The following is a 25,434-nucleotide window of genomic DNA, read 5'->3' as shown; positions in this document are numbered from 1 at the left end:
AGATATAAATCTCTCTTTCACCCCAGTTGTACACTCTTGGGATCTTGGGCATGTTAACCTAATCACACTGTGCCTCAGTTTCCCTATCTGTGGAAGGCATTGATTATTTACCTTGGAAGGTGGATTAGGGGATTCTAGACAATATATGTAAGAGCCAAGCAGGTACCTGGCATACAATAGGCACTGAATATATTTATTTCTATAATGAGTATACATTTTATTTCCAAAAGACAAACATTCAATTTATACAGAAAAAAATTCAAGGAGAAAAATTACTTGGCTTTATTGCTATGAATGAATTGCAATTCACTATTCATTTTCTAGTGACGCATCTAAGCTTGAAAGCTCAAGAATCTAGAAATGAGGAGGCAGATCATGATCACCTTGCAAGCTAGCTTGAGATATGTAGTTAATTCCATTATTTTCTGTCTTTTTTCTCTTATAATAGAGAGATGGGGGTCTCACCATGTTACCCAGGCTAGATTGCTTGAACTCCTGAGCTCAAGCGATCATTCCTCCTAGGCCTCCCAGTGTTAGGATTACAGGCATAAGCCACCGCCCCTGACCTTTTCTGCCTTTGTGTATATTTATGAATATACCTCAAAGATGATGGAGGAAACTCCCTGGTGTGGGAAAGCCACATCCATTCTCCACATCCTGCTTTGGGAGGATTTGCTTCCCTTAGTTGCTCTCACTTCAGCCTCTGACGTGACAGTCTTATGCAACAGAATGATTCCTCCACTGTTATGTCAGCAGGTGGAATGAAATGCTCATCTTCCAGGCAAGGCAGATGCTTCCCCAAAGAGACCCGTGTGGAAAAGCTGCTTCCGGCCCTGCAGCACTTTGCATCACTTTTCACACTGCATCTCTGACACTCACCCCCTCCTCAAAATCTGAAAGAAACCTCCTGGCTATTGAGGGACTCCCTGACAAATGCCTCCATAAGTTAACACACATTAGATTATCAGAGGTAATGGAACAGTAAGTGTTCCCAGGGGCCTTCAGCATCCCTGGAAGTGTCATCCTGCCCATTTGAGTCAAACTACAGTTAAAAAGTTACCAACAATTATATGGAAATTACCATCTTGACTCTGTCGGAGTAACTCAACCATCATTAAACAGACAATGTTCCTAGGGATTAAAAAACGATCTTAGATCTTTTTATCCCATGGGAGCTGGTTTAGATCTCTGAATCGTCACAAGGCTTGTCTGGGCTTCTGAACTGTAGGAAGAGGCAGCAGGAGTGAGGAAGCAACTCTGAGTGCAAAGGTCAAGACAGGTGAGAAAGCTGTGAGTGTTTGAGAAATTATCAGTAGAGCTAGCAGGCAGACAGGATTTTACCTAAAACGTGTATCATTTTTAAAGTTGTGTGCACAGAGAATTTCACAAAATCTCTATACTCAAAAGAATGTATGTAAGATTTTGTTATCGTTTTCAAACTGCCCAATTTCCTTGGGCTTAGGATCAAAGGGTCATTGTGACTGCGATTTCAGGTTCCAGAGGGCTAACAGCACATCTCACAGCACAAAACACTAAATTTCAAAGGCTACTCAGGAAACTGAGCTTTGCACTTGCCGTTTTCTTCCCCAGAAACTCTGAACCCAGTCATACCTAAACAGTCCATTCCCTTACCTCGTTTTGGGTCTCTGCTCAAATGTCCACTTACTGATGATGCCTCCCTACCATCCCACTGGAAGTGGCACAAAAACAAAGGCAGGCTCTACATCACCTTTGGATGCCTTAGTTTTCGTTATTCCTTTTCTTTCTCACCATCTCTCATACTACAGATATATTTGCTTATTTTCTACCTTCCTCTCCCCGCAGATGCAAGTTTCATAAAGGAATTTTGTTTTTTCACTGTTACATTCCAGTTCCTGACAGAGTACCCGAAACATAGTCACTCTTCTATTCAATAAATATTTGTCAAATGAATAATGAACTGTAGATGGTTTACCAAATGTCACGTATCTCCAATTCTCTCCCCAGCAGCACTGACACTCACTCAAAGGTTCTGAGACACACACAAGGTTCACATCTCCTTAGATTTCTTTTGCTGTTTCAGCTTAGGAAGTAAATGTATTCTTCTAAGTTCCCCCCAAGAGCTTACACAAGCAAGTTTCTCTTCTAATCTTCTCGGGATATACTGTTCATTAACAAACCACTTGCCCTTCTCTGCAAATATCGAAAATTTTGATGCTCAGAGAAACCCCGGTCTCTTTTCTTACCATATTGATCTGAAGAGCTGGTGAAGAGAAGATAGTCAGAAGCACAGGTCTGGGATTCGATATCCAAATCTCCCAACCTCAGAATCAGTCTTTTCCCCTTTGGTACTGTAATTGTCTTTTCGCAAACAGTGTGATTGGGGTAGGTCCCGGGATAATTCTTAGATGTCATTGTACCACTATCCTGATAAGTCACTAGGTGTCCACAGCCATCACCTGGTAAAGAAAAAAAGGCGGGGGGGAATAAAAGAAGAAAAGGTAATTAATTCTTACTGAGGACTGAGAGTCCAATACAATCTCCAAGCTACGTATTTTATTGTTTTGGGGGAGAAGGAAAACCAAAAAACAAAAAAGAAGATTGAATTATTAAACAATATCTATTGTTATTTCATCTCTTGTTTTCCAGTTTTATCTTCTTGTTGATCAAAATGTTTCACATATTAGAATGGAAAGCCCTTAGGAAACAAATCATTTAATCATTATTTTTTTCTAATAATCTATTCACCCATCCAAACTTGCTCAGCAGGCCTTGCATGCATTTGCCAAGCCACTCCCAAAGTCGATGTCATATAATAATTCACAATGGAGAAAAAATATTATTCACTGTAGAAGGTGGTTGTGCTGATTAAATGAGATAAAGTACAGAAAATGCTCCTGTCAGAATCTGAGGCTTAAGCTGACATAATTCGGTTTAGCTGCAAGTTATTTAGCTGGGGACTGGGCCTAATAATCATTTTAAATGTATGTCGTAGTTAATGACAGTCACAGATTCTAAGGTTCCTCATAGACTTGGGATGTACAATCAGAAAATGTCAAGGATCTACTCTGTTGAGTGCTTTTCATAACCAGACATGGTGTTAAAAGCTGGGAACACAAAAGCAGCACTTGTTACCTCATAGAACTCAGAGTAAAATGGCAAATAGTCACACATTCAGATAACTATAATTCTAGGTGCTATGTGTTATATACATCAGGGGTCTAAACAAAATGCAAAGGAGAGAGGCAAGAAAGAATGTTTCAGCAAATTACCAGCATTTCATCAAAACAAGAAATTATCTGAAGACTTTTCTGAATAGGGAAGTTCACCTATTAACCTACAAGTTGTTCTAGTTGATTAAAGTGACCAAGTCGATCACACAACTATCTAAGGACACGCACAACTAGATGGGCTGCAAGGAGAATGAGCATACGCTGCATTTAGGTTGCAAAATGCCTGTGGTTAGTATAGCTTCATGTTTCAAAGCAAAAATTTCTGGTCTCAGCTGGAGGGAGAGAGGCAGAAAGCTGCTGAAGTAGGAACTCTCAAAGGTAGTAAAATAAGACCTCTCCGTCCCAAAGTCTCTGAAGGAGAAGCCTCAACTTGGGTATACTGGGAATCTGAGGACTTCAAAGCAGCCTTCTTCCCTCTCAGCATCTTCCCCAGTTAGAGTTGGATTCACCTGGAGTCTTCCTTTATTCCACTTCCTTCTTGCCTTGAGGTGTCGGGGCCAAATGGTAATAGAGGTTTATCAAAAAAAAAAAAAAAAAAAAAATTAACAACTCCAGAATCTACGTCATCTCAACAGCCAAGGCCTAGGGAAAGGATCTACCCATTATCCAGAAACTCCCACAAGATTCCTGGCAGCCCCTGAAAGGGGGCTGAATTGGGGAAGTAGAGTTGGCTTTAATGGACCAATGGGTTAAGGAGTGCCGGGGGGGAAATTTAGACAGCCAAGATAAAACTACTATGAAGCCCTGAGATCTAGGCAGAATTAGTGAAATTTACATAGTAGGCAACAAGGACACATAGAATTTTTGGAGTAGGAAGATAACAAAAGAGGTATTAGAAAAAGATGATCAACCTGGCTGGACAATGCTACAGGAACTACAATGGGGACAGAATCTGGATGAGCAGTAGGCGGGCTAGCAACGGGGGTGGCTGGAACAGGAAGGAAGGGAACAGAAGACAGGGAAATTCTTGAGACAAAATCAACAGACTCAGGTTTTGGGGAATTATAGTGGGAAGGACAAGAGAAGAAAAAACACCAAGGCCTTGTTCAGTTCAGAAATGATTGGAACACTGAGGCCAATATAAACAGCAAAAAGAGTCCAGAGAAGGAGCAGGTTTAGGGATAAAGGTTGTAAGTCTGGTTAAGTTTGAGGTGACAGCTAAATTCCTTGGGCTCCCTGGCAGTTGGTAAACATAAAATTGCCAAGAATTAAATGAAAATGATACTAGAGAGAAGCATACTGTGCAGGAGCACACAGTGCACAGGGCTTTGATTTAAAATCTGAATTATTTGTTGGCTTTAAAGGGCTTTAATAAAAAATACAATTTATAGTTTCTCTTTAAAACTGAAGGACAAACTGTGAGTGGTGGCTCATGCCTGTAATCCCAGCATTTTGGGAGGCCAAGGTGGGCGAATCACCGGAAGTCAGGAGTTCGAAACCAGCCTGGCCAACGTGGTGAAACCCTGTGTCTACTAAAAATACAAAAATTAGCCAGGCGTGGTAGTGCGAGCCTGTAATCTCAGCTACTTGGGAAGCTGAGGCTGGAGAATCGCTTGAACCCAGGAGGCAGAGGTTGCAGTGAGCTGAGATCATGCCACTGCACTCCAGCCTGGGTGACAGAGTGGGATTCCATCTCAACAACAACAACAACAAAAACTGAAAGACGTGGCAACCACATGATCGGGCATTCTCACAGGGCTAGTGATACAGTGGCTGTCCCTTAAAAGAAGCCAAACACCTTAGTTCTTCACCAGGTCCTTGTTACTTCTATTACCTGCCCTACCTTTGTAAGCATGTATTTTGGGCACCCCCATAAAGCAATCCTAGGGTAATTAGTACAAACAAATATGCATCTAAATATAAACACAACACAACCTCTCCAGGCCACCAAGAAATCTCTTGGTCAAATATTTAAATGTCACTTTTCTTAGGACTATGAGATTCTCCGCTCATAAAAGAAGAGAAAAACTTTTTTTCCCAGAAAACACAGTTAAATAAAATAAGGAGCAATTATATGAATCAACCTACATGTGACTATCATATTCTAAATTTTATTTTTTTAAAGTAACGTGTCAGCAAAGGAAAATCTTAGGGTGTCACTTTTTTCTTTGAGATGGAGTCTCGCTCTGTCGCCCAGGCTGGAGCACAGTGGCAGGATCTCAGCTCACTGCAACCTCTGCCTCCTGGGTTCAAGCCATTCTCCTGCCTCAGCCTCCTGAGTAGCTGGGATTACAGGCGCCCGCCACCACGCCGGACTAATTTTTTGTATTTTTAGTAGAGACGGGGTTTCACTGTGTTAGCCAGGATGGTCTCGATCTCCTGACCTCGTGATCCGCCCACCTCGGCCTCCCAAAGTGCTGGGATTACAGGTGTGAGCCACTGCACCCGGCCAGGGTATCACTTTTATTCAGCCCTGTAATTATATTTCTCTTCCACCACTTCCACTCTAAGGCCCAAGAGGAAACTTCTTTACCCAGCAATGCTGGCACAATGCAGGCAAGTTCAAATCGCCAACATTTCCATCGTTACTTTGCCTGGGGATCTGTACTTCTTTGGGAAAATGTCTCTCTTCCATTAACTATCAGAACAAAACCCCATGAGTCTTTGTTCTGCCAAAGACCTGAATCGCAAAATAAGTGCTGAGTCCTAATTTATTAAAAAGCAAACTGTCATCAGAAGTTCTAATATCACTCTAACCTATGAAGTAGACTATGGAGTTTTCTGTGGCAAGACTAATATAATAAGTTTATTCCATGGGTATCAACCACATCAGGAATTTCCCACAGTTTGGGTGATTTCAAACGATTAGGTAGAAAGACGCCAAAGGGGAAAATGAAAAACTGCTAGGGAGACAAAATGCCTACAATGTCATGTGTTGAAGAAGGGAGATGCATACACATGAAAACCAATAGAGAAGCATTATTTATTTACTTTTGAGATGGATTTTCGCTCTTGTTGCCCAGGCTGGAGTGCAATGGTGCAATCTCATCTCACCGCAACCTCCACCTCCTGGGTTCAAGTGATTCTCCTGCCTCAGCCTCCTGAGTAGCTGGGATTACAGGCACGCAGCACCGTGCCCAGCTGATTATATTTTTAGTAGAGATGAGGAGAAGCATTATTCTTATGACCTCATTCTGACACTTAGGTAGCCTACCTCTCATAGCCTGACTCTCTAATTGATAATAACTGACAAAGATGACAAAAGTTACTTAAAAATCTATTTGTTTATCTTCTTTGTCTTATGTATCAATGTCAGTATCCTGGTTGCGATATGGTATTGTAGTTTGCAAAGATGTTATAATTGAGGGAAACTGGGTAAAAGGTATACAATATCTCTCTGTGTTAGTTCTTCCAATTGCATGGGATCTACAATGATCTGAAAATAAAAAGGCTAATTAAAGAATTGAAAAAAGAATGTAAATCAAGTTTGTCTGGCTGGGGATGGAAGTGAGGAGGCTTTTACTTTTCCTATTTTATACTCTTTGTATTTTGTTATCCTGTATGCTTTTTCTTTTTTCTTTTTTTTTTTTTTTTGAGACAGGGTCTCATTCTGTTACCCAGGCTGGAATGCAGTGGCACAATCACTGCTCCCTGCACCCTCGACCTCTGGGGCTCAAGCAATCTTCCCACTTCAGCCTTCCAAGTAGCTGGAACTACAGGCGCACACCACACCCAGCTGATTGTTTTTTTTTTGGTAGAGACAGGGGCTACACTATGCTGCCCAGGCTGGTCTGGAACTCCTAGGCTCAAGCGATCCTCTCGCCTTGGCCTCCCAAAATGCTGGGATTACAGGTGTGTGCCACTGCACCTGGCCTAAATTTTTTTAAATTAAAGCATTTAAACAGATCTGCAATAAAAAGATCTCTATGAAATACAGTTGACCTAGTTTCTTCAGGATTGAATTAAATGAAGAGGCACACATAAAGAAGTGTGTTTATTTTAGATTTAAAAGACACTTATGTGCCATAACAATTAAGTGAGACTTGCTTGAATCCTGATTTGAAAAACCAACCTTATAAAATCTTTTAAATAGATAATTGGGATATTAAATAATTTCAGATAATTATTAATTTTATTAGGTGAGATAGTAGTATTGAGGCTACATAAGAAAATGCCATTTTTTTTGAGAGATGCCTACTGACATATGTAGGGCTGAAATGACATAAGGTCTGGGATTTGCCTTAAAACACCTGGAAAAAAAGGGGAGAAGCAGAATAAATGAAAAAATATGGAGAAATGTTGACGGTTGCTATAGCTGAATGATGAGGGCTCACGGTTCTAAGAATATTAAAATTAAAAATTAAAAGAAATATTAAATTAAAATATTAAAAATTAAAAGAAATAAAGATCCATCTTTAAGGGAAAAAAATAAAACCACAGTCTTATGACTAAACTCCAAGTAGGGTTGTGGGCAGTGACACAGTAAAGTGCCACCTATCTAACATCAAAATAGGGGGAACGGGCAATGAAAAGGGGAGGAGGAAGTTTTGCCATAAGGAATCTGACCACTCTTCAAAGTGGCTACTACACAATGTTTATCTGTTCCTTCCTTTCGACTGTAATTTCTTGCCAAAGCACATGATGACTAAACTAAGTATCATTTCCTCCTCTTCTAGACTGAAAGCTCCTCTCAACTATAGAATACTTCCAGGGTGGTCTCTCTGTAATGGGCCTAAATCCTGGTGTCTGTTTGGAGCCACAGCTGGTTTGTGACACTGACCACCACTTCCTCAAAACAATGTACAAGAATAAAACTGATGTATGAAGCTTAGATTCTGGAAAAAGGTGCAAGTATTCATGAATATTTTAGAATTCCCAAAGTGATCTATGTATAGAATTTAAGTATACAGATTTTAATTCTGAACATTTGGAAACAATCTAAATTAGAAAAGAATAGCCAAACTGATATCTCCAAGCAATGTGATGTTAAGGAAGTTACTCATGTTTTAGAAGAATATTTAACATAAAAATACTTTAAAACAGAATATATTGTACACGCATAGATATGTAATATTTAAAGTGTCTACTTCTATGGTATAAGTTTACAAGTGATTTTCATTTTATTTATACATTTATCTTCTAAATTTTCTATAATATGAATACATATAAAGCAGAAAAATAATAAAATTAAACCTACCAAATTCACCTAACATTCTTTGTAACACTAAAGGCTACTTTCAACATTAGCCTCATAATACAGATAGGAAGAAGTCTCAGACTGTCATTAAAATTTCAGGAAACAAACAACTAGGAACTTAGTATACTGTAGTTCTCACTTCAAGAAGTCCACAGTCAAGAGGAGAAACATATATTAACAAGTAAATTATTGAGACTAACTTGACATGTACAAATACAGAGATATGGACAATATCTATTCTCCAAATGCCTGAAATTAATGGATAGGTCTCTACCTTTTAGCCTTTAACATCTGCTATTCAGGAATTGTGGATATACATGCTACTTTCTAAATAAGCTTAGAACAAATCCTAGATGCCTGTATACACAAGCCAATCCTTTATTTAGTCTACTTTAATTCCACCCACTACGAAAGGAACACAATAACTTCCCTAAAAGACTACTTCCCTTTGATAAGAAATCATGTTCCACTAAAAGAAAAGCAAAAAGTAAGATATACCTGGTATGGACTAAGTTCTGCAATACTAGAAAGCATGATTAGACTTTAAAAGAAAACTTGTAACTGAATTGTACTTCTTGGAGAATGATTTGGGTGGAGTAAAATGAATAGTGCAAATATACTTTTTAGATTGATTATTAACTAGTCCCTAGAGTAAGACAGAAAACTCAAGCTTTTTTAAAAAATTATTATTATGGCCTATAGTTAGAACAGATTTTTTTTATCACACCCCAAGTAATCACATATGCATACACATGCATAAACAATGAACAAAAATTAAGTGATACAATTATTTTACTATATGTAATGCACTGTGATTATTTCCTATTCTATTAGGTTTCATTTTTGTTTTCGTCAAAGCACACTGGTTGTGCCCACTGAAGTGATTTCATCACCTATTAATGGGTCTCAACCTGCAACTTAGGAAAGAGTGCTCTAAAATATCGCAAGAGTAAAACCATTTCTAGAAACATGATTTCATTAGTTGTATCCTTGCTCTTCTAATATTCAAGTTACAACAAGTCTCAATACATATACAATCATCCATGTGTGGGTGTGAGAAAATTTCTTCCCATGTCTAAGATCAAGTGAGCTCTTGATGACTACAATCTTTTCAACCACAAAGGAGAGCTTGCAGTTATTACAGAGTTTTGTCTGATGGTAGGGCAAACAGATTTTCCAAGGTATCATTAATTCCATTCTTAGCCTTAGAAATTTTGCTCTTCTTCAATTGTGCTTAGCTTTTTACCTTGCATGCTGCCAGAAGCAAAAGAAAAACAGGGGCAAAAGGGCCTCAGTTGCTATGTGAGAATGAACAAAGGCAAAACAGAACTTGTAATGAAAAAACCAAATAATTATTCAAAATATTTAGTTTTTCTGAAAGGAATAAAGATAATAATACTATGCTGAAAGAAGCTACAGCTATAGACTAGAAACACATGGTCATGTTTTATAAAACTGACAATCTCTTTCAACTTTATTCTCACCACATATAAAATAGATGCTAATGATATGACTAGTGATCTAATGAGGTTGATAATGCTGTTGACTCAGCAGATGAAACATTTGAAAGTAAAATAAAAGGAAACACAAGGAATCTGTCAAAAGTCTCTCCGTGGAAACTTTCAACATTCCTATCAGCTAAAAGTATCACTTAAAATAAATCAATCTGAATGTATGAAAATGAACCAAATCATTTCAAGAGGTCCTATCTATGATTCCTCTCTGATTCCCTAAATAATGTGGGATTACTTCCATCAGTGTCCAAAGACATTGATGATTACCATGTTAAAATATTTAAAAGATTCCTAATTTGCTGCCAATGGAAAAAAATCCCCAAATCTAGCCAATGCTATTCTTTAATGTGCTATATGTAAAATCAGTGAACACTGCAGTTCTTGGTCACTCTCCAGTCTTGAGACTTCTGCTGAAAAGCAGAAGATTAGTAGAAGGCTTGTGGATGTGGGGGAGGAGAGTTGACACACCTATCATTTCCTAATTCATAAATTATTTCCATATACTTGGGAGGTGACAGAGCATAATGGTTACAACCTGGATTCTGGCACAGCCCTGCCTAACACTGGTTTTGTGGCCTTGGGTGAGTCTTTTTACCTCTCTAAGGTAAAACTGAATTCCATCATCTGCAATATAAAGACAACAATAGTGCCCAATTTCATGAGCATTAAAAGGGAGAATGCTAATAAAAGCAAAGTATCAAGCAAAGAGGCAACCATATAGTAAAAGTTCAATACATTAACTGCTACTACTTTTATCTTAAAATTCTACACATTATTAAAGTATCAAAAATATTGCTTTGAATTAGCTGACTTTGTCCAAATGCCATTGCCCATTGGCTGTATGATCCTAAGAAATCCCCCATCTAGTGTGTATCAATTTTCCTCATCTGTAAAATTACCAACCATAACTGGGTGTGGGGAAGATGAATGAGGCTGTGTGCGTGTGCTTTAATCAGCTGAGAAAGTCTAATTAGAACGCATTTCCCAGTATTTATCTAATGCCCACTTACTGCTATGTCAGCATGTCCTGAAGTAGACACTGTGGTACTAGTCTGGGCGGTTTACCAGGAGGTTATGCCCTCGCCCTCCTCAAAAGAGCTGCAAGGTCAGTAAGCTTGCAGAATCCCACCTTTTTCTTTACCACAGAACATCTCAAAGCCCTTAGAGTGCACAGTGAAGCTCTGATGCATGTTGCAGTTTACAGCATTTCCCAGAAAACTCTTTCCTCTTGGGGCATCTCCTGGGAGTAGCGTTCTGTGAGACATACTGGTGAACTCCTGGGTTAGACTCTCGCCAGTGGGACATACAGAGACGTCCTATGATAGAGCTTCTGGGATTAAAGATCTTATGTGGAGAAGTGGACTCTGGCCTCTGGAGTTCTAAAAATGGTACTGAAATTATATTATGTGACTCGTGAATCGAGCAAGACTTTTCCCACTGTTGCTGTTAAGTTATAAGTGCTTTGTGGGCATCTACAATGAATTGGACACACTGGTTAAGAGAAGTTTCTTAATTTCAAAGAAGACTTTTAAGAAAAAAAAAACTTGTTTGTTCAGCAAAACAATTCTAAGAGAACTGTTTTATCTCTGTTCAATAGATGCTTAGAATAAGGAAGTCAGAGAAAAGAGGCTGCTGACCTTTGTTACTAATGTCAGGATGTTGATGTAATATCCAAGCTGCCACTGCTTCAGCTGAAGGTAAGTCAAGAAATCTTTCCTGCCACTAGAACACGCTATCTTTCTAACCTTGGTTTCATGTTAAATATGCATACTGCCAGTATTCAGATAAAGTATAATACTGATATTGACTTTTCTCTATGGAGTCCAGAAAATCCAATATTACCAAGTAAAGACAAAGTTAAACTGAGTTTTATAAATTAAAACTGTAAACATTTCTCCTTTGCACATAGACGTGAGTCTTCACTTTCACAGATAATAGTTTTTTAAAAATTGAGAGCCAAAAAGTTATTGGGAAAGGAAAAAAATAAAATGATGAAAGGGCCCTTACTAAAAACTAGCATTTACCAGAAATTCGTTGTAAAAAGTAGCAGATACAGTGTTCTAAGGACTTTATATTACCTTATTTAGCCTTCATGACAACCATATCTGATGATAGTTTTAAAAAATTGATTACAAATTATCACATATATATATACACATACATATATATATACAGATATACATATACAAAGAGTAATTTCACAAACATCAAAGTGTATACCCAGTAGCTTATAAGATAGGACATCTCCTATACAACAAAACTGAAGCCCACAATACCCTTTCTTCACCACACATCCCTCTTATTATCTCTATTCTGTGTGTGAAGGAGTCAAGGCTCTGAGATGCAGAGTAACTCAGCCCATGTGGCTGGGCTAGGATCAGATCCTAACCTGAAACTAGTCTGACTTCAAAGACGATGGAATGGAATCACACGCTCTAAGGCCACTATTCCCTAAGTGGTGACAAAACTGAGGTAGCGATATTTAAGACATTGTCCAACCTCACATTACTTCTGAGCAGCATAACTGACATTTAGTTTTTTGTAGTCATACTCTTTTTGTCTCAAAATTAACATGAGAAAAATAGTCATGTTTAATTAGGAGGGTTTTTTTTTTTTGTAAAAATGATGATATGAGAAGTTCTACCATACCCTTTCTTTAATCATCGAAGTACTCTTTATTAGACTGTTAAGGGAAAGGTCTAATGAGAGGTGCGCCTATTTTACTTCCAACGAAGGTTGTTCACTTTGCTTAGCTCCTGAAAGATGCTTTGTAAAAGAAGGTGTCAGTGTATTGAAGTGCTGCTTCTCACACTTCAGTATGCAAACGAATCACCTGGGGATCTTGTCAAAATGCAGGGTCTGGAAAATTTTTCATTTCCAAAAAGCTCTTATTAGTGACTATTCTATTGGATCCTGTAAGATATATTCTATTGCCATGAATATTTTTTAAAGTGAAAGAAAATCCTCAAGATAAAAGTTTTTATGGTTTAATTTTAATATCTATTCCTACAATTGGAACACATCTGTATCTGATACTTATTTTCACTCCAGATTTCATTTATATGTCTAGGACAGACAACAAGTTCCAGGATCTATAGTTAAGCCAAAATGACATTTCTGAAACCTGGATAAAAGTGTCAATTCAGAAATTACTTGAGCATACTGTGGAAAATAAACAAAGAAATAGGATGAGAAGGTTTGTGCAAGCGTAGGTTTATGCACCATATTCAGGGAACAAGCAATCAAGGTTTACTGACAAGAAAATAGCAAATCTCAGTTGGGAGACAGATGGTATCTTATCATACATCTAATAAGGTATGAAACATGAGAGAGAAAAAATAAATCTCATAAAACTCACATCACAGTCCAGTCCTGAAAATTGTACTACTTTTGCGCATTCCATATTCTGCACTGCTGGATGTATTGCAATACTCTAAAAGCAATGGTTAGCTGCCAGCTGGGACTTTAAAAAAATCTTAGTATTTCTATGGCAAATGTGATCACCTCTAAGAGAAACCAAAGACTGTGAATTTCAGGCTTAATTGCATAAGTAACCCCCTCAAACTGTGTTCCCCCATGACTTCTTTCCTAACTTTTTCTCCCCTGGATAGGAACATATGATGGGTATCCTTGGAGACAAAGGGCAGGAAACCATTTCAAGGCATTTAGAATTGTAAGGTACGTGCCTGGGTTCCACTTCGGACACACAAAGTAAATGTGTCTTGGTAAATAATTGTTTCTCTGAATCTCAGTTCCCTCAACAGCTCTCAGAATTGTTTGGATTAAATTCGATGTAAAAAACATACAATGATTCAAAATACATATGAAGATAGAGGTTTAAAATTTGTCTATATGAAAAACCAGACTGGACAAGCAACAACAGTGATTGGATGCTTAAACCATAGAGTGAATTGTTGATGGGGAAGTACTTTTATTGAGTAAGAAACTAACATTCCAAAAATTACTTGTAAGTCATAGAGAAATGGCAGTTTTATAATGGAGAGATCAATGTGTCACTTCTTAAAGTCACTGGTGATTCTGAGCATCACTAAAAGTGGAGCAATAATCACAATAATAATAATATACGTGTCCTATTGTGATACAATTAGAAGTACATAGCACCTTTGAGTACTTTTACCAAAAACACTTAGTCTGAATCTAATCAAGCTGTTAGGTCAGATTTCGGGCTTATACAGAAATACACAGATAATGCACCAAGTAAAAGATAAACTACTCTGAAGTGGTGAGTACACTGTAGGATGTGAGCTGTGTCACAGAACAACTGAACCTGGTTTCCTTGCAGGAAAAGAAAAAGTATGTGGGTGGGGCTCAGTGACAGATTAAAAGTGACTAAAGAGACATAATAACTAATATGTAGACCTTGTTTGGATTCTTGTTTGTACAAACCAGAGGTTAAAAGACATGTCTAGGACAGCTTGGGAAATGTGAATATGACTTGAGTATTAGATGATATTAAAGAACAACTATTAGTGTTCTTAGGTGTGCTCATAACATTGTGGCTATGCAAGAAAATATTTAGAGATTCAAATGAGATAGGAAAAAAGTCAAGAAATCCTTAATAAATTTTTAGTTTATTAACAGATTTTGGAGTCTCAAAAGACTTGTAGACCGTTCTGAGCTGGCAGCAACAGTAGGTACAGGGCCATTTCTCTGTCTGCAATAGGCCATCTCTTATTTTAGTCTCTTGGCAAAGCCCCGGAGCTTTCCAGGGATCCCAGAAAAATGGTGGGCGGGGTGGGGGCAAACTTTGGTTCATTTTATTCTCAAAATGAGCAGCCTCCATTCTAAAATCCTCAGAATGGGAGCATTCAATACATGAACCTCATGTTCCAGTGGTCCCATGGGTCATTAAGTCTCTACAGTTTTCTCTTTTGGGCTGAAATCAACCACATTTTCATATGAGGTAAACTTTCTTTTGTGAAAAGCAATAAAAAGGCCGAATTAAATCCACTCAGCCATTTAAAAGTTAGGCAACAAACGCAGAGATGTTTATCTATTTTCCCTGTAGGAAAGTTTACCCCTTGGTAATTCAAATTTAACTGGACATCACACTTTTAAGATCCTTTTGTCTTGTTTTCTGTCAGAAATAGTGAAATAAAGATTTTCTTTCCTTTGTTTTTCAAGAATACTGTGCTTCATAAAAATCATTTACACACCACCTTTAAGCACAGCCACTAAATGTGCTCAAATGTAAAAATGGAGCTATATATATTATTAGTTTTCAATGATTTTAATTTTGTGATGAAAGAAAATAAAGACTATTCTTTTTCAGTAAATGTAAACATGTTGAACACTGAATAAAAAGGCCACAATAGCAGTTATAATTTGAGTTTGAAGATGCTGACTATAAAAAGTAATGTGGGTCTCAACAAAGATAAACTCCAAATAGTCTAACAATGAACAAGCCTGATCCATTCAATACAAATGAAGAATCTCACCAAAGAAGGATAAAAAAAATACACCTTAACTTTCTGACACTTAGTATATTTAAACTTATGTGCTTTTCTCAAATAAAGTATGAATAGGCAAATTATTTCTGACTCCCTTAGTAAGAAAGAGTTATTTGAATAACATAAAACAAAAACATTGACAAGACACATCGATTATAAGTTTGCCCAGACAAAAATTCTACCTTCCCATTATATATTTCTCAGTAGCAATAAATGACTTAGAAATAAGTTTTTGGTTTACTTCAAGGCAAATTCTAAAATAAATATAAAGAGGCAATTTTTCCAAGTAACAAAAACTTTCAATAAAACATAGGTTTAAAAAAGCAGAATATAAAAGCATACACTGACTAGGTAGCAGAGGGGGGAACCTAGGTATTAGTTTTATTGTTGTTCTTTATACCTTTATTTATAGTCTATAATTTTGTGTCTACATAATATTTAATAAAAACAATAGTAAATGTGTATGTACACACATGTATTTGCTATAGATGTGTGTGTGTGTGTGTATTTACAAGAATATATAGAACCAAAACATGTCCTCAATGGTTCTATGTGTAACATTTTCCAAGATTATGATATATCAGTACAATGTTATTTATTGACACCCTACTTTGTTTCACAACTACTCTGCTTCTGTTGTAAGCATTAGGGAAGATCATTGGGAAAGTAGGGAAGAAAGCTCCAATCTAAGAGAAATTTATTCTTTTTTTTTTTTAAAAAAAGAAGCTCAAGCACAGCTCTATTTTTAAAAGGGAGGCGGTATGGGGGTAACACAGAGCTACTTAAGCTGTTACCTTATTTCAGTATTATCCTTTGCAGCTTTTCCTACAAAAAAATCTACCTAGCCTAAAATTATTGTTGATACGGTTTGGATGTTCTGTCCCCTCCAGATCTCATGTTGGAATATGATCCCCAATGCTGGAGGTGGAGCCTGGTGAGAGGTATTGGATCATAGGGACAGATCCCTCATAAACGGCTTGGCACCATCCCCTTGGTGATGAGTGAGTTCTTGCTATTACTTCACACAAGAGCTAGATGGTTAAGAGCATCTCTCTTGCTTTGTTTCTCACTATGTGATGCACGCGCTTCTCCTTCTCCTTCTGTCATGATTGCAAGCTTCCTGAGGCCCTCACCAGAGGCCAACCACATGCTTATGCTATGCCTGTACAGCCTGCAGAAACTTGAGCCAAATACACCTATTTTCTTTATAAATTTCCCAGCCTCAGATATTCCCTCATAGCAACACAGAACAGACTAATGCAATCATATATAATTATATACAAGACACAAGACATTTCTGCAAATATTAGGTGTATTACTACACAGCATGTAGCTCCTAAGGAAACAGCTAATAAGAATGAGATTAATAAATCAAGTAGAAATGGCAGTAAACAGTAAAGTCATACACGACAATATGGCTTAACACAGTGCTGATGTCACAAATGCCTAGACACTGTCCCCAAATGATCTTTGAGGTGAAGTAGGCACCTGATGCCCTAAATGTGTCAGCATTAGCAGACCATAGGGGACCCCTGGTCTAAATCAGGGGATCATTTGCTCCTCCCTCTAATCTCAAGACTGCCAGTCCCTCACTCATGGCAGTTTTCCTGCTGTTGCCTGTAAAAGGGTCTTTCTTGGAGATTCCCGGTTCTTTTCAGAATTGAATTTAGTTATTTTCTTTTTCCTTTTTCTTTTTGAGACAAGGTCTCACTCTGTTGCCCAGGCTGGAGTATGGTGGCACCATCACAGCTCACTGCAACAGCTGCCTCCCGGGCTCAAGGGATCCTCCCACCTCAGCTTCCGGAGTAGCTGGGACTACAGGCGTGTGCCACCACGCCCGGCAATTTTTTGTATTTTTTGTAGAGACAGCGGTTTTGCCATGTTTCCCAGGCTGGTCTGGAACTCCTGGACTCAAGTGATTTGTCCACCTCAGCCTCCTAAAGTGCTGGGATTACAGGAGTTAGCCGCCCCGCCCGGCCTAGTTATTTTCTTAAATACATGCACAGTGTTTCCTAACGCTCCACAATAGCCATATATACAATTTCTGTTTAAAATAACATAGTGAATATTATCCTCCTTTCAATTCTTTCAAATCTCAACCACAGCATTTATGCGCTGACTCAGGAACTAGTTATCTGGCGCCAGCTATGTGCCAGGCACCGTACTGGGTGCTAGTGGTGAAAGAAGAGGCTGAGATTCATCTCTGCTTTCATGGATCTTAGGGAATCCTGCAATGTTTATCCCCCAACCCCTGAAAACCCCTCCTCTTCAACTCCCACTGAAAGGCAAGTGTGGCAGTTGGTTCTAGATTCAGCATACCAGGGCTCACAGTCACGACTCTATTTCCACATCGGGTAAGAAGTCATCACATGGGTTTGTTTTATTTTTCCCATAAATTAAGTCTCCCTCACCCAGTAAAGCAAACAACTATTTTTTTTTAATATACAAAGCAGACAATGAACATCTGGAAGATGACATCCACATGACTCCTCAGTTTGCAAAAAAGCAAAACTACTCCTCGGTCTAATGAAAAAAAACAATCTGAAATCCTGGCTATATTTTTCCCTTCACCCTCAATGCCAAATTTCTAATATGCCAGAATGAATTTCTCTATTTTACATACATACTTTCAGACTTTTACATTCAACGTTAGATGAGACATACAATTTCATTACTTTGCTGTGTCCAGGTTTTAATTTCTTTTCCTTTTTCATTTGAGACTGGGTCTTGCTCTGTTGCCAGGCAGGAATACAGTGGCCCAATCACAGCTCACTGCAACCACTGTCTCCCGGGCTCAAGAGATCCTCCCACCTCAGCATCCCGAGTAGCTGGGACCACAGGACACCACCACACCTGGCTAGTTTTATTGTATTTTCACTAGAGATGGGTTTTCGCCATGTTGCTCATGCTGGTCTCAAACTCCTGAGCTCAAGTCTGCCTCAACCTTCCAAAGTGCTGGGATTATAGGTGTGAGCCGCCTCTGGCTGGTTTTGCTTTCTTAACTAGAGCGAGGTTTGAGTCTTACAGGGCAGGAATTGTGTTTTCACTGCCTTCTCACCCCATCCTCACTAAGCTCCCATCCCCTATTGAGCTCCCAGTATGGTCACTGTTCAAGGCACAAAACTCCTCATGGACCTTATACTCTAGTAGGAGGAAGGCAGACAATTTAAAGTGTAAATTATACACTTTGTTGGAAGAGGGTAAGTGCTCCAGAGCAGTGGTCCCCAACCTTGTTGGCAACAGAGACCAGTTTCGTGAAGGACAATTTTTCCATTTATGGGACTGGGTTGGAGGGGGATGAAACTGCTCCACCTCAGATCATCAGGCATTAGATTCTCATAAGGAGCATGGCAACCTAGATGCCTCAAACATGCAGTTCACAACAGGGTTCAAGCTCCAATGAGAATCTAATGCCTGGCTGATCTGACAGGAGGCGAGCTCAGGTGGTAATGCTCCATCACCTGTTGCTCACGTCCTGCTGTGTGGCCCGGCTCCTAACGGGCCACTGACAGGTACCAGTCTGCGGCCCAGGGCTTAGGGATCCCTGCTCTAGATAAAACTGAAAGCTAAGAAGGGGAACATGGAGTTCTGGGAATGAAGAGAGGGTTTCAAGTGGTTAGGAAAGTTCTCCCTGAGACGGCAACATCTAAACAAACACTGGAGGAGGAGCAAGCTTTGTGGATATTTGTGGAATAAGACTATTCCAGGCAGAGAGAACAGCAAAGGTTCTGATGTAGAATGGTGCCTGTCATTTTGGAGAAATAGCAAAAAAACAAAAACAAAAACAAAAACAAGGAAAAACAAAAAAAATACGGCTAGAGGCCTGAGTATGGGGGAGCATTTCAGGGAATGAGGTCAGAGGGGCAGTGGAGGGGACAGAACAAAGAGGCCTCAATATTTGTCAAATCAATAGTAATAAACAGTAATGAATACTAGGATAGCTAACATTTATTGATTTGTTTATTTTAATAAAGAAAAATAACTAATTGCTCTAATATGTGCAGAGTTGACTTCATGCTTTAAGACACACATAGAAATAGGTCTAAAACGCCATGGGATATATTTCCCAGAACGAACTTTTTTTTCTGCTTTAACACAACTAAAACCTTTGCTAAATGCTGCAATTAAATTAATGCCCCCATGTGTCTTAAAAATAAGACATAATTCCTCATAAATGTCAGATGCCTTACTTGTTTCCAAGTTGTGGTTTTTTAAATATGATTTTCAAGTCTGTGGCAGTTCCACAAGGCTAAAGGGTTCAAATTGTAACATGAGAAGTTAATAAAAGCCGTTTGGGACATTATTCAGAGTTCGAATTCTGCTTTAAACATATCATTTGATTTGTTTAACGAATTCTTTAACATAACCTCTTTCCTCTCTGAAATATTAATATATAACTTACTGTTTCTGAGTGTACAAATTATATCTACCAGAGCCAAAAGATATTGTACATATTGTTCTGCTGGCTTGTTCCCTTTTTTCTGCTGTATTTTCATTTAAAAGGCATCCTTACATATAGAAATAAGCATGCCAAGAGAGCTGGGCTTGATAAACAAAATTAATTAGTAGAAGCAGCAGATGTACACCTTTATAAAGAATGTCAGTAGGCTCTTTATTACTTGGTTTCCACTAGTTAGGAAGTAATTTGAAAATATATCCTAAACACAAAGAGATTGTTCAGTTCAACTCAAGGAACACTGAGCACGTTTGTCAGATACCAGGAAGACAAAGACTATATAGTCGCAGTCTCTGCCCTCAGGATCTTATAGTCTACAAGGCTGGCTGTCCAGGTGAGACAAGAGAAGGGTAAGTGCACACACTGGTACAGAAGGTGACTGAATAAACTTGTGCTGACTTCTGAAAAAGCCACTCACCTAAAACATCATCTATCAGTTGATCCTATGTCTAACCCAAAGTAAATGACAGATGATTTAACAGCAGACCTTCTAAATAACAAATTAAGAGTTGGGCAGAGGGTTTTGAAGAATTTTTAAGTATGCAAGATTTGAATCTATACTTAGAAGTTTCCTCAGAGGTCAAGCGCTCATTTTGATTCTTCATTTATATCACAAGGGGGAAAACTTTAGCTAATAACCATTTGCAAATCTTGTGGTGGACAGAGAAGCAGAGAGTTTTAGGTTGCAGAAATTCATTACACAAATGAAGGGTATTTTATGCTACAAAAATTTATGTCAAGGTAAATTTGGACTACATCCAAATCTATTAATTTATACAAGTTGAATAAAAACTAATGATCAACTTAATGTCTTGTTATCAAAGGTCAAAATTATGTGAAACAGTCTATGTAAATATGTACCTTTAGTTAAGTGGATCCAGAGGAACAGGGCCATAAGGAGCCGAAATAATCCCAAGCTCTGGCCACTAAACCCAAATGCCTGGGACCTGGCTGGCTGCAAACAACGGGAGGGGTGGACACTTTTTTAAAAATGTAATTCAAGAGAAACACCAGATAGGCAAACAGTTGCCCTACAAAGGACCCAGTATAGCTTTACGGGGTCATCAGACTCTGACACACAAAAATTTAATTAATTGTACTGATTAGGCTTATAAACATTGAGGTTAAATTATGGCATTTGTTTCCTAAAACCACACAATAAATAAAAGTCTAACACGAAATTGCTTATAACACAGATGGTAGCATTTTATCACAACCCTAACATTATAAAATGTTTTCACGGTCTCATAGCTGATTAGAATCAGAATTACCTGAGGTAACTTTTTCCAAGTGTATACTCCCAAGCTTCACCCACTACAATTTGATTCAAAATAAGGGGTGGGGGGCCGGGCGCGGTGGCTCAAGCCTGTAATCCCATCACTTTGGGAGGCCGAGACGGGCGGATCACGAGGTCAGGAGATCGAGACCATCCTGGCTAACACGGTGAAACCCCGTCTCTACTAAAAAATACAAAAAACTAGCCGGGCGCGGTGGCGGGCGCCTGTAGTCCCTACTACTCGGGAGGCTGAGGCAGGAGAATGGCATGAACCCGGGAGGCGGAGCTTGCAGTGAGCTGAGATCCGGCCACTGCACTCCAGCCTGGGCGGCAGAGCGAGACTCCATCTCAAAAAAAAAAATAAAATTAAAAAAATAAATAAATAAATAAATAAATAAAATAAGGGGTGGGAACTTTATACATCTCTAGGGAGATGCGTGATCAGATAGGTTGGGAAGCTTGGGAGAACCAAGAAGCACCAGGCTAAGCTGACTACAAAAACAATGAAACTGAAATGCAAAAATTGCTATTTTCTTCTCGCCAAAAACAGACAAAGCTGCTCTCTCCTAAACACTGAAAGCACTACTATCATTTATGACCACCATCCAATTATATAGCCAAAAGTATATCTCAAGATCTAAAAATAGGTGTGCATGCTTAACTCCGTGAAAACTCAAAAAATAAGTGACCAAGTGCTAGTTGGGAAAATCACAGATGTGAGAAATATTCAAAAATAATATTCAAAAGTAACTGATATTTCACTCAAGAAGTATCAGCGCTGGAATTCCTAGATGTGTTTCAGTAAATGTCTCAAATCTAAGCTTTACTCTTTGTGTGTGATTGAATATCTGCTCCTTCACTGGTTCTTTTAACATCCTGAATATATAGGATGTTTCATGGAAACTCCAATGATACTATCTTCTTCCATCAGTCAACTGCAATAAAGTTTCAGATTTGAAGCCCAGTAAGAATCTAAGCAACTACATGCCTGTTGTCCCAGCACTTTGGGAGGCCCGGGTGGGCGGATCATTTGAGCTCAGGAGTTCAAAACCAGCCTGCGTAATATAGCTAAACCCTGTCTCTATAAAATATACAAAAATTAGCCAGGTGTGGTGTGATGCCCCTGAAGTCCCAGCTACTCAGGAGGCTGAGGCCGGAGGATGGCTTGACCCCAGGAGGTTCAGGCTGTAGTGAGCTGAGCTCGTGCCACTGCATTGCAGCCTGGGCGACAGAGTGAGACCCTGTCTCAAAAATAATAATAATGATAATAATTTTTTTAAAAAGAATCTAAGCAATCACACTTGTTCCTAGAGAACTGCTCTCACAAAGTGCCCAGTTAACAGCCTGGATGACCATACAAAATTTAAAACTTTATTGGGAAAGATTAAGTGACAGCTTTGGCCAGATTAGTACAGGAACATACTGTTGGAATGATTCTCACAGACATATAGTATTAAAGGTGCACCTTCAAACAGTGAGTTGAGAAAAAAATAAAAATATTTAAAACATCCATTATAAAAGTCCTACGCATTTAACAAAATCTTACGTATTTGTTGTAATTTTACAGTCTGCCTAGTACTGTGCTACAGTACCAGACAAAATAACTTCAGGGTTTTAGGGATTTTGTTTTTTAAACAAACTGGTATGTCACATAAACTTAGGAACCACCACCACCATCTCGAGTATCAATGTTTCAGAATGGAGGCATAGTTCAGTGAAAAAAAAAAAAAAAAAATGCCAGCACCGGTTTTAGTCTTGATTGTTGTTTCGCCAGAAAGCACGGTGGCTGGGGGAGCTGTCAAAGTACTCCGGATAGACTCAGAGCCATTAAAGGCATATAGGGCCAGGAGCAAGGGAGGAGAGGAAACACTGAAACAACTCGGCAGAAAGCTGGCCCTTGCTATGAAAAAAAAAAAACCAAAAAACACTAATTAATGAGGATGAATGAAACAGGGACACCCAGGGCTGGTTAACGGGGTTGCTGCTTTAATCTGCTGGACAGACAGAGTGTAAACTCGGTTGTGGGTTAATTAGGTCTAACTCCAAGTCAAAGACCAGCTCCAGAGAAAAAGCAGCCTGGCTGAGAGTCTACCCGCTCAGATACACAGGAAGCCACAGGATTCCAACTTGCGGCGCCAGCAGGACACTCGGGAGGAGGTGGCAGCACCGCCTGCTCGCCCGCGTCCAAGGCCAACCTCGGCAAACGTGCCCCGGCCATTCCGCACGAGCCCAGAACGCACACGCCAGGATTCCAACTCCGCGCGGGAGGAGCAGCGGCAGGGAGGGCCGGGCCCAGCGCCGGCAGAGGGGCGGCTTTGTCAAAAGGCGGCTGGAGAGAACCCGCCCTAAACACGGCTGTCCCCTAAGGCGACCCTCGGGGTCAGGTCACTTCTCACGGGGCCAGCAGAGTCAGGAAGTCTGGAAACTAAGTGAAATGGGCTGGGGGGCGGCGAAGAGAGAGAGTGCAGAGACGCCAGGTTGATTCTCTGGTTTGGGGGGAAGGAAGGAGTTTGGTGGGGGAGCGATACGTAATGCAGTAACCTACTTCGCCCCCAGCCCCGCGGGCAGAGCCGGACTCCGCGGATGGCAGGCAGCGAGCCCGACTTCCTCCCGCGCTCCGTCCCCCGAGGCCCGGCCCGGCCCGCCCCGCAGCCCGCAGCCCGCCCCCGAGGCCCCGGGTCCCGCCGCCAGCCGGACGCTCTCCACTCACCCAGCTCCTCCGCCTGCAGCCGGAGCGGGGCGCAGACCGTGAGCAGCAGGGCCAGGAGGCCCGGCCCGGCAGCCCGCGCCAGCGCGCCGCCGCCGCGGGCGCCGGGCACCATGACCCCGCTGGGCGCCAGCTTGGCAGGCTCGGCCTCCCCTCGACGGACCCCGCGCCTCAGCTGCCGGGGCCGCGCCGCCTCCTCCGCGGCAGAGCGCGGCGCCGGGACCGGGCGCAGCCGCTGCCCCGCACCGAATCCCATTGGGGCGGCTTTGAGCCCAGCCCTGCGGGGGCGTCTCCCGCCCCGCCCCTCCCCGCCCCGCACGTCGGCCCCCAGAGGAGGAAGTCGCGCTCCCAGGCATTGACCGACGGCGAGGCCGGAGGCGAGCCAGGCGCCGCCCGCGCTCCCCTCCACGTATCTGGCGCTCCCTGCTGCGCTCCTTCCTTCCCCTCCTCCCCACCTGCACCAGTACACGTGAACCTGCTAGGCAGCAGGACACCTCGCCGCCGGACCCGCCCCTCGCCGCATGGTGCGGAGGGAGTCCTTCCTGGAGGGGCTGAGTCCGCGGCGGTGCCTTGGAAGGCTGCCCCCTCCAGGGTTTTGCCAGCCCGCGGGGATGGGCATGCCAAGGATAGCAACACCGAGGGACTCGAAATATTTTGATGATAGGATGATGACAGTGCCAAGTAGGACCTTCACTCATTCATTCATTCAAAAGTTACTCAGTTCAGCAGTGTGCTTGTCAGGAGTAGGGCTAAACCCATGTGGCACTTGCAGACGTTAAAAATAATCAGGCAAGTATTCAATGCAAATTGCAATCAGTGACATGAAGGGTGCTGTTGAAGCACATTTAGAGAGCTCTAATTAGATGGCGGGTAACGGGGGTGAGGGCGGGAATCAGCTAGGAAAGGCCTATGTGGCATCAAAGCTGAGATTAAAGCAGGAGCCAAAACAGACCAGTTGTGCAAAGAAGCTGGAGGAAAGGGCCAGGTGGCTGAAGCACGGTGAACAGGTGGATACACGGTCAGATGTAGAAGCTACTGTACAGAGCAGGGGCCAGGACATGCAGTTAACAACCTCAAGGATGTTTAACTTGGTCCTCGGAGCAGTGAGCAGCCACGGAAGGTTCAGAAGGGACAAGGACTCCACCCGGTGATCCTCTGAGGAGCTGCCTACCGAGAAGGGTTTGGGGAGGGCAGATTGGAGAGTGGAGAATTACAAGGTTATTACTGAGTAGTTGAATAGGGTGGTGGCTGTGGAAAGTGACAAGGACAGATTAAATATGCATTTTAAGGGCTATCTCACGTCTCTGGTCCCCTGCAGTCCCCATTTACTTCCTCTGCGCACTGCCCTCACCTTCGCATCACCGCGCAGCACGCTGAAGGTTCACCTAGAGGTGCAGCGCAGGGAAGCAAGGAGGCGGAGAGGAAGAAACAGCCCCTCCAATGGCAAATACTGGCCCCTCGTGATCTTTGGATACCCTAGACAGACTCATTTCATACATGCGTTCCTTTTTTCCTCTTTCTTTTCTTTTTTTAACTAAATAAACAAGCTGATAAAATCTCAAATGAGATTGTCTTTGGGGCTTTGCTTTCTCTGAGGCAGCATATGTTAGAGGAAAGAACTTGGGCTTTAAAAATGGAGGGAATCAAACTGGGTATATTTG

At 40.7% G+C, this 25,434-nt stretch overlaps 1 protein-coding gene across 4 annotated transcripts in view; it reads right to left on the bottom strand.

Moving 5' to 3' along the window:
- The window catches only part of DCBLD1 (discoidin, CUB and LCCL domain containing 1), a 66,947-nt gene extending 42,912 nt beyond the window's left edge, over nt 1-24,035 (bottom strand). For 3 of the 4 annotated variants that reach the window (XM_028847057.2, XM_028847058.2, XM_028847059.2), the window contains exons 1-2: nt 23,777-24,035; nt 2,226-2,438 (exon numbers count right to left, since the gene is read on the bottom strand). In XM_028847057.2, the coding sequence (XP_028702890.2) occupies nt 2,226-2,438; nt 23,777-24,029 (466 nt within the window). In that variant the 5' untranslated portion in view covers nt 24,030-24,035. Of the gene's footprint in view, nt 1-2,225; nt 2,439-20,651; nt 20,741-23,776 lie in introns of those variants that run through there. The other variant, XM_078001182.1, reaches the window with a different exon arrangement.
- Between the last annotated feature and the right edge of the window lie 1,399 nt (nt 24,036-25,434).

The sequence above is a fragment of the Macaca mulatta genome, chromosome 4, assembly GCF_049350105.2.
Source record: "Macaca mulatta isolate MMU2019108-1 chromosome 4, T2T-MMU8v2.0, whole genome shotgun sequence".
NCBI lineage: Eukaryota > Metazoa > Chordata > Mammalia > Primates > Cercopithecidae > Macaca > Macaca mulatta.
This window is presented reverse-complemented; position numbering and strand designations above follow the sequence as displayed.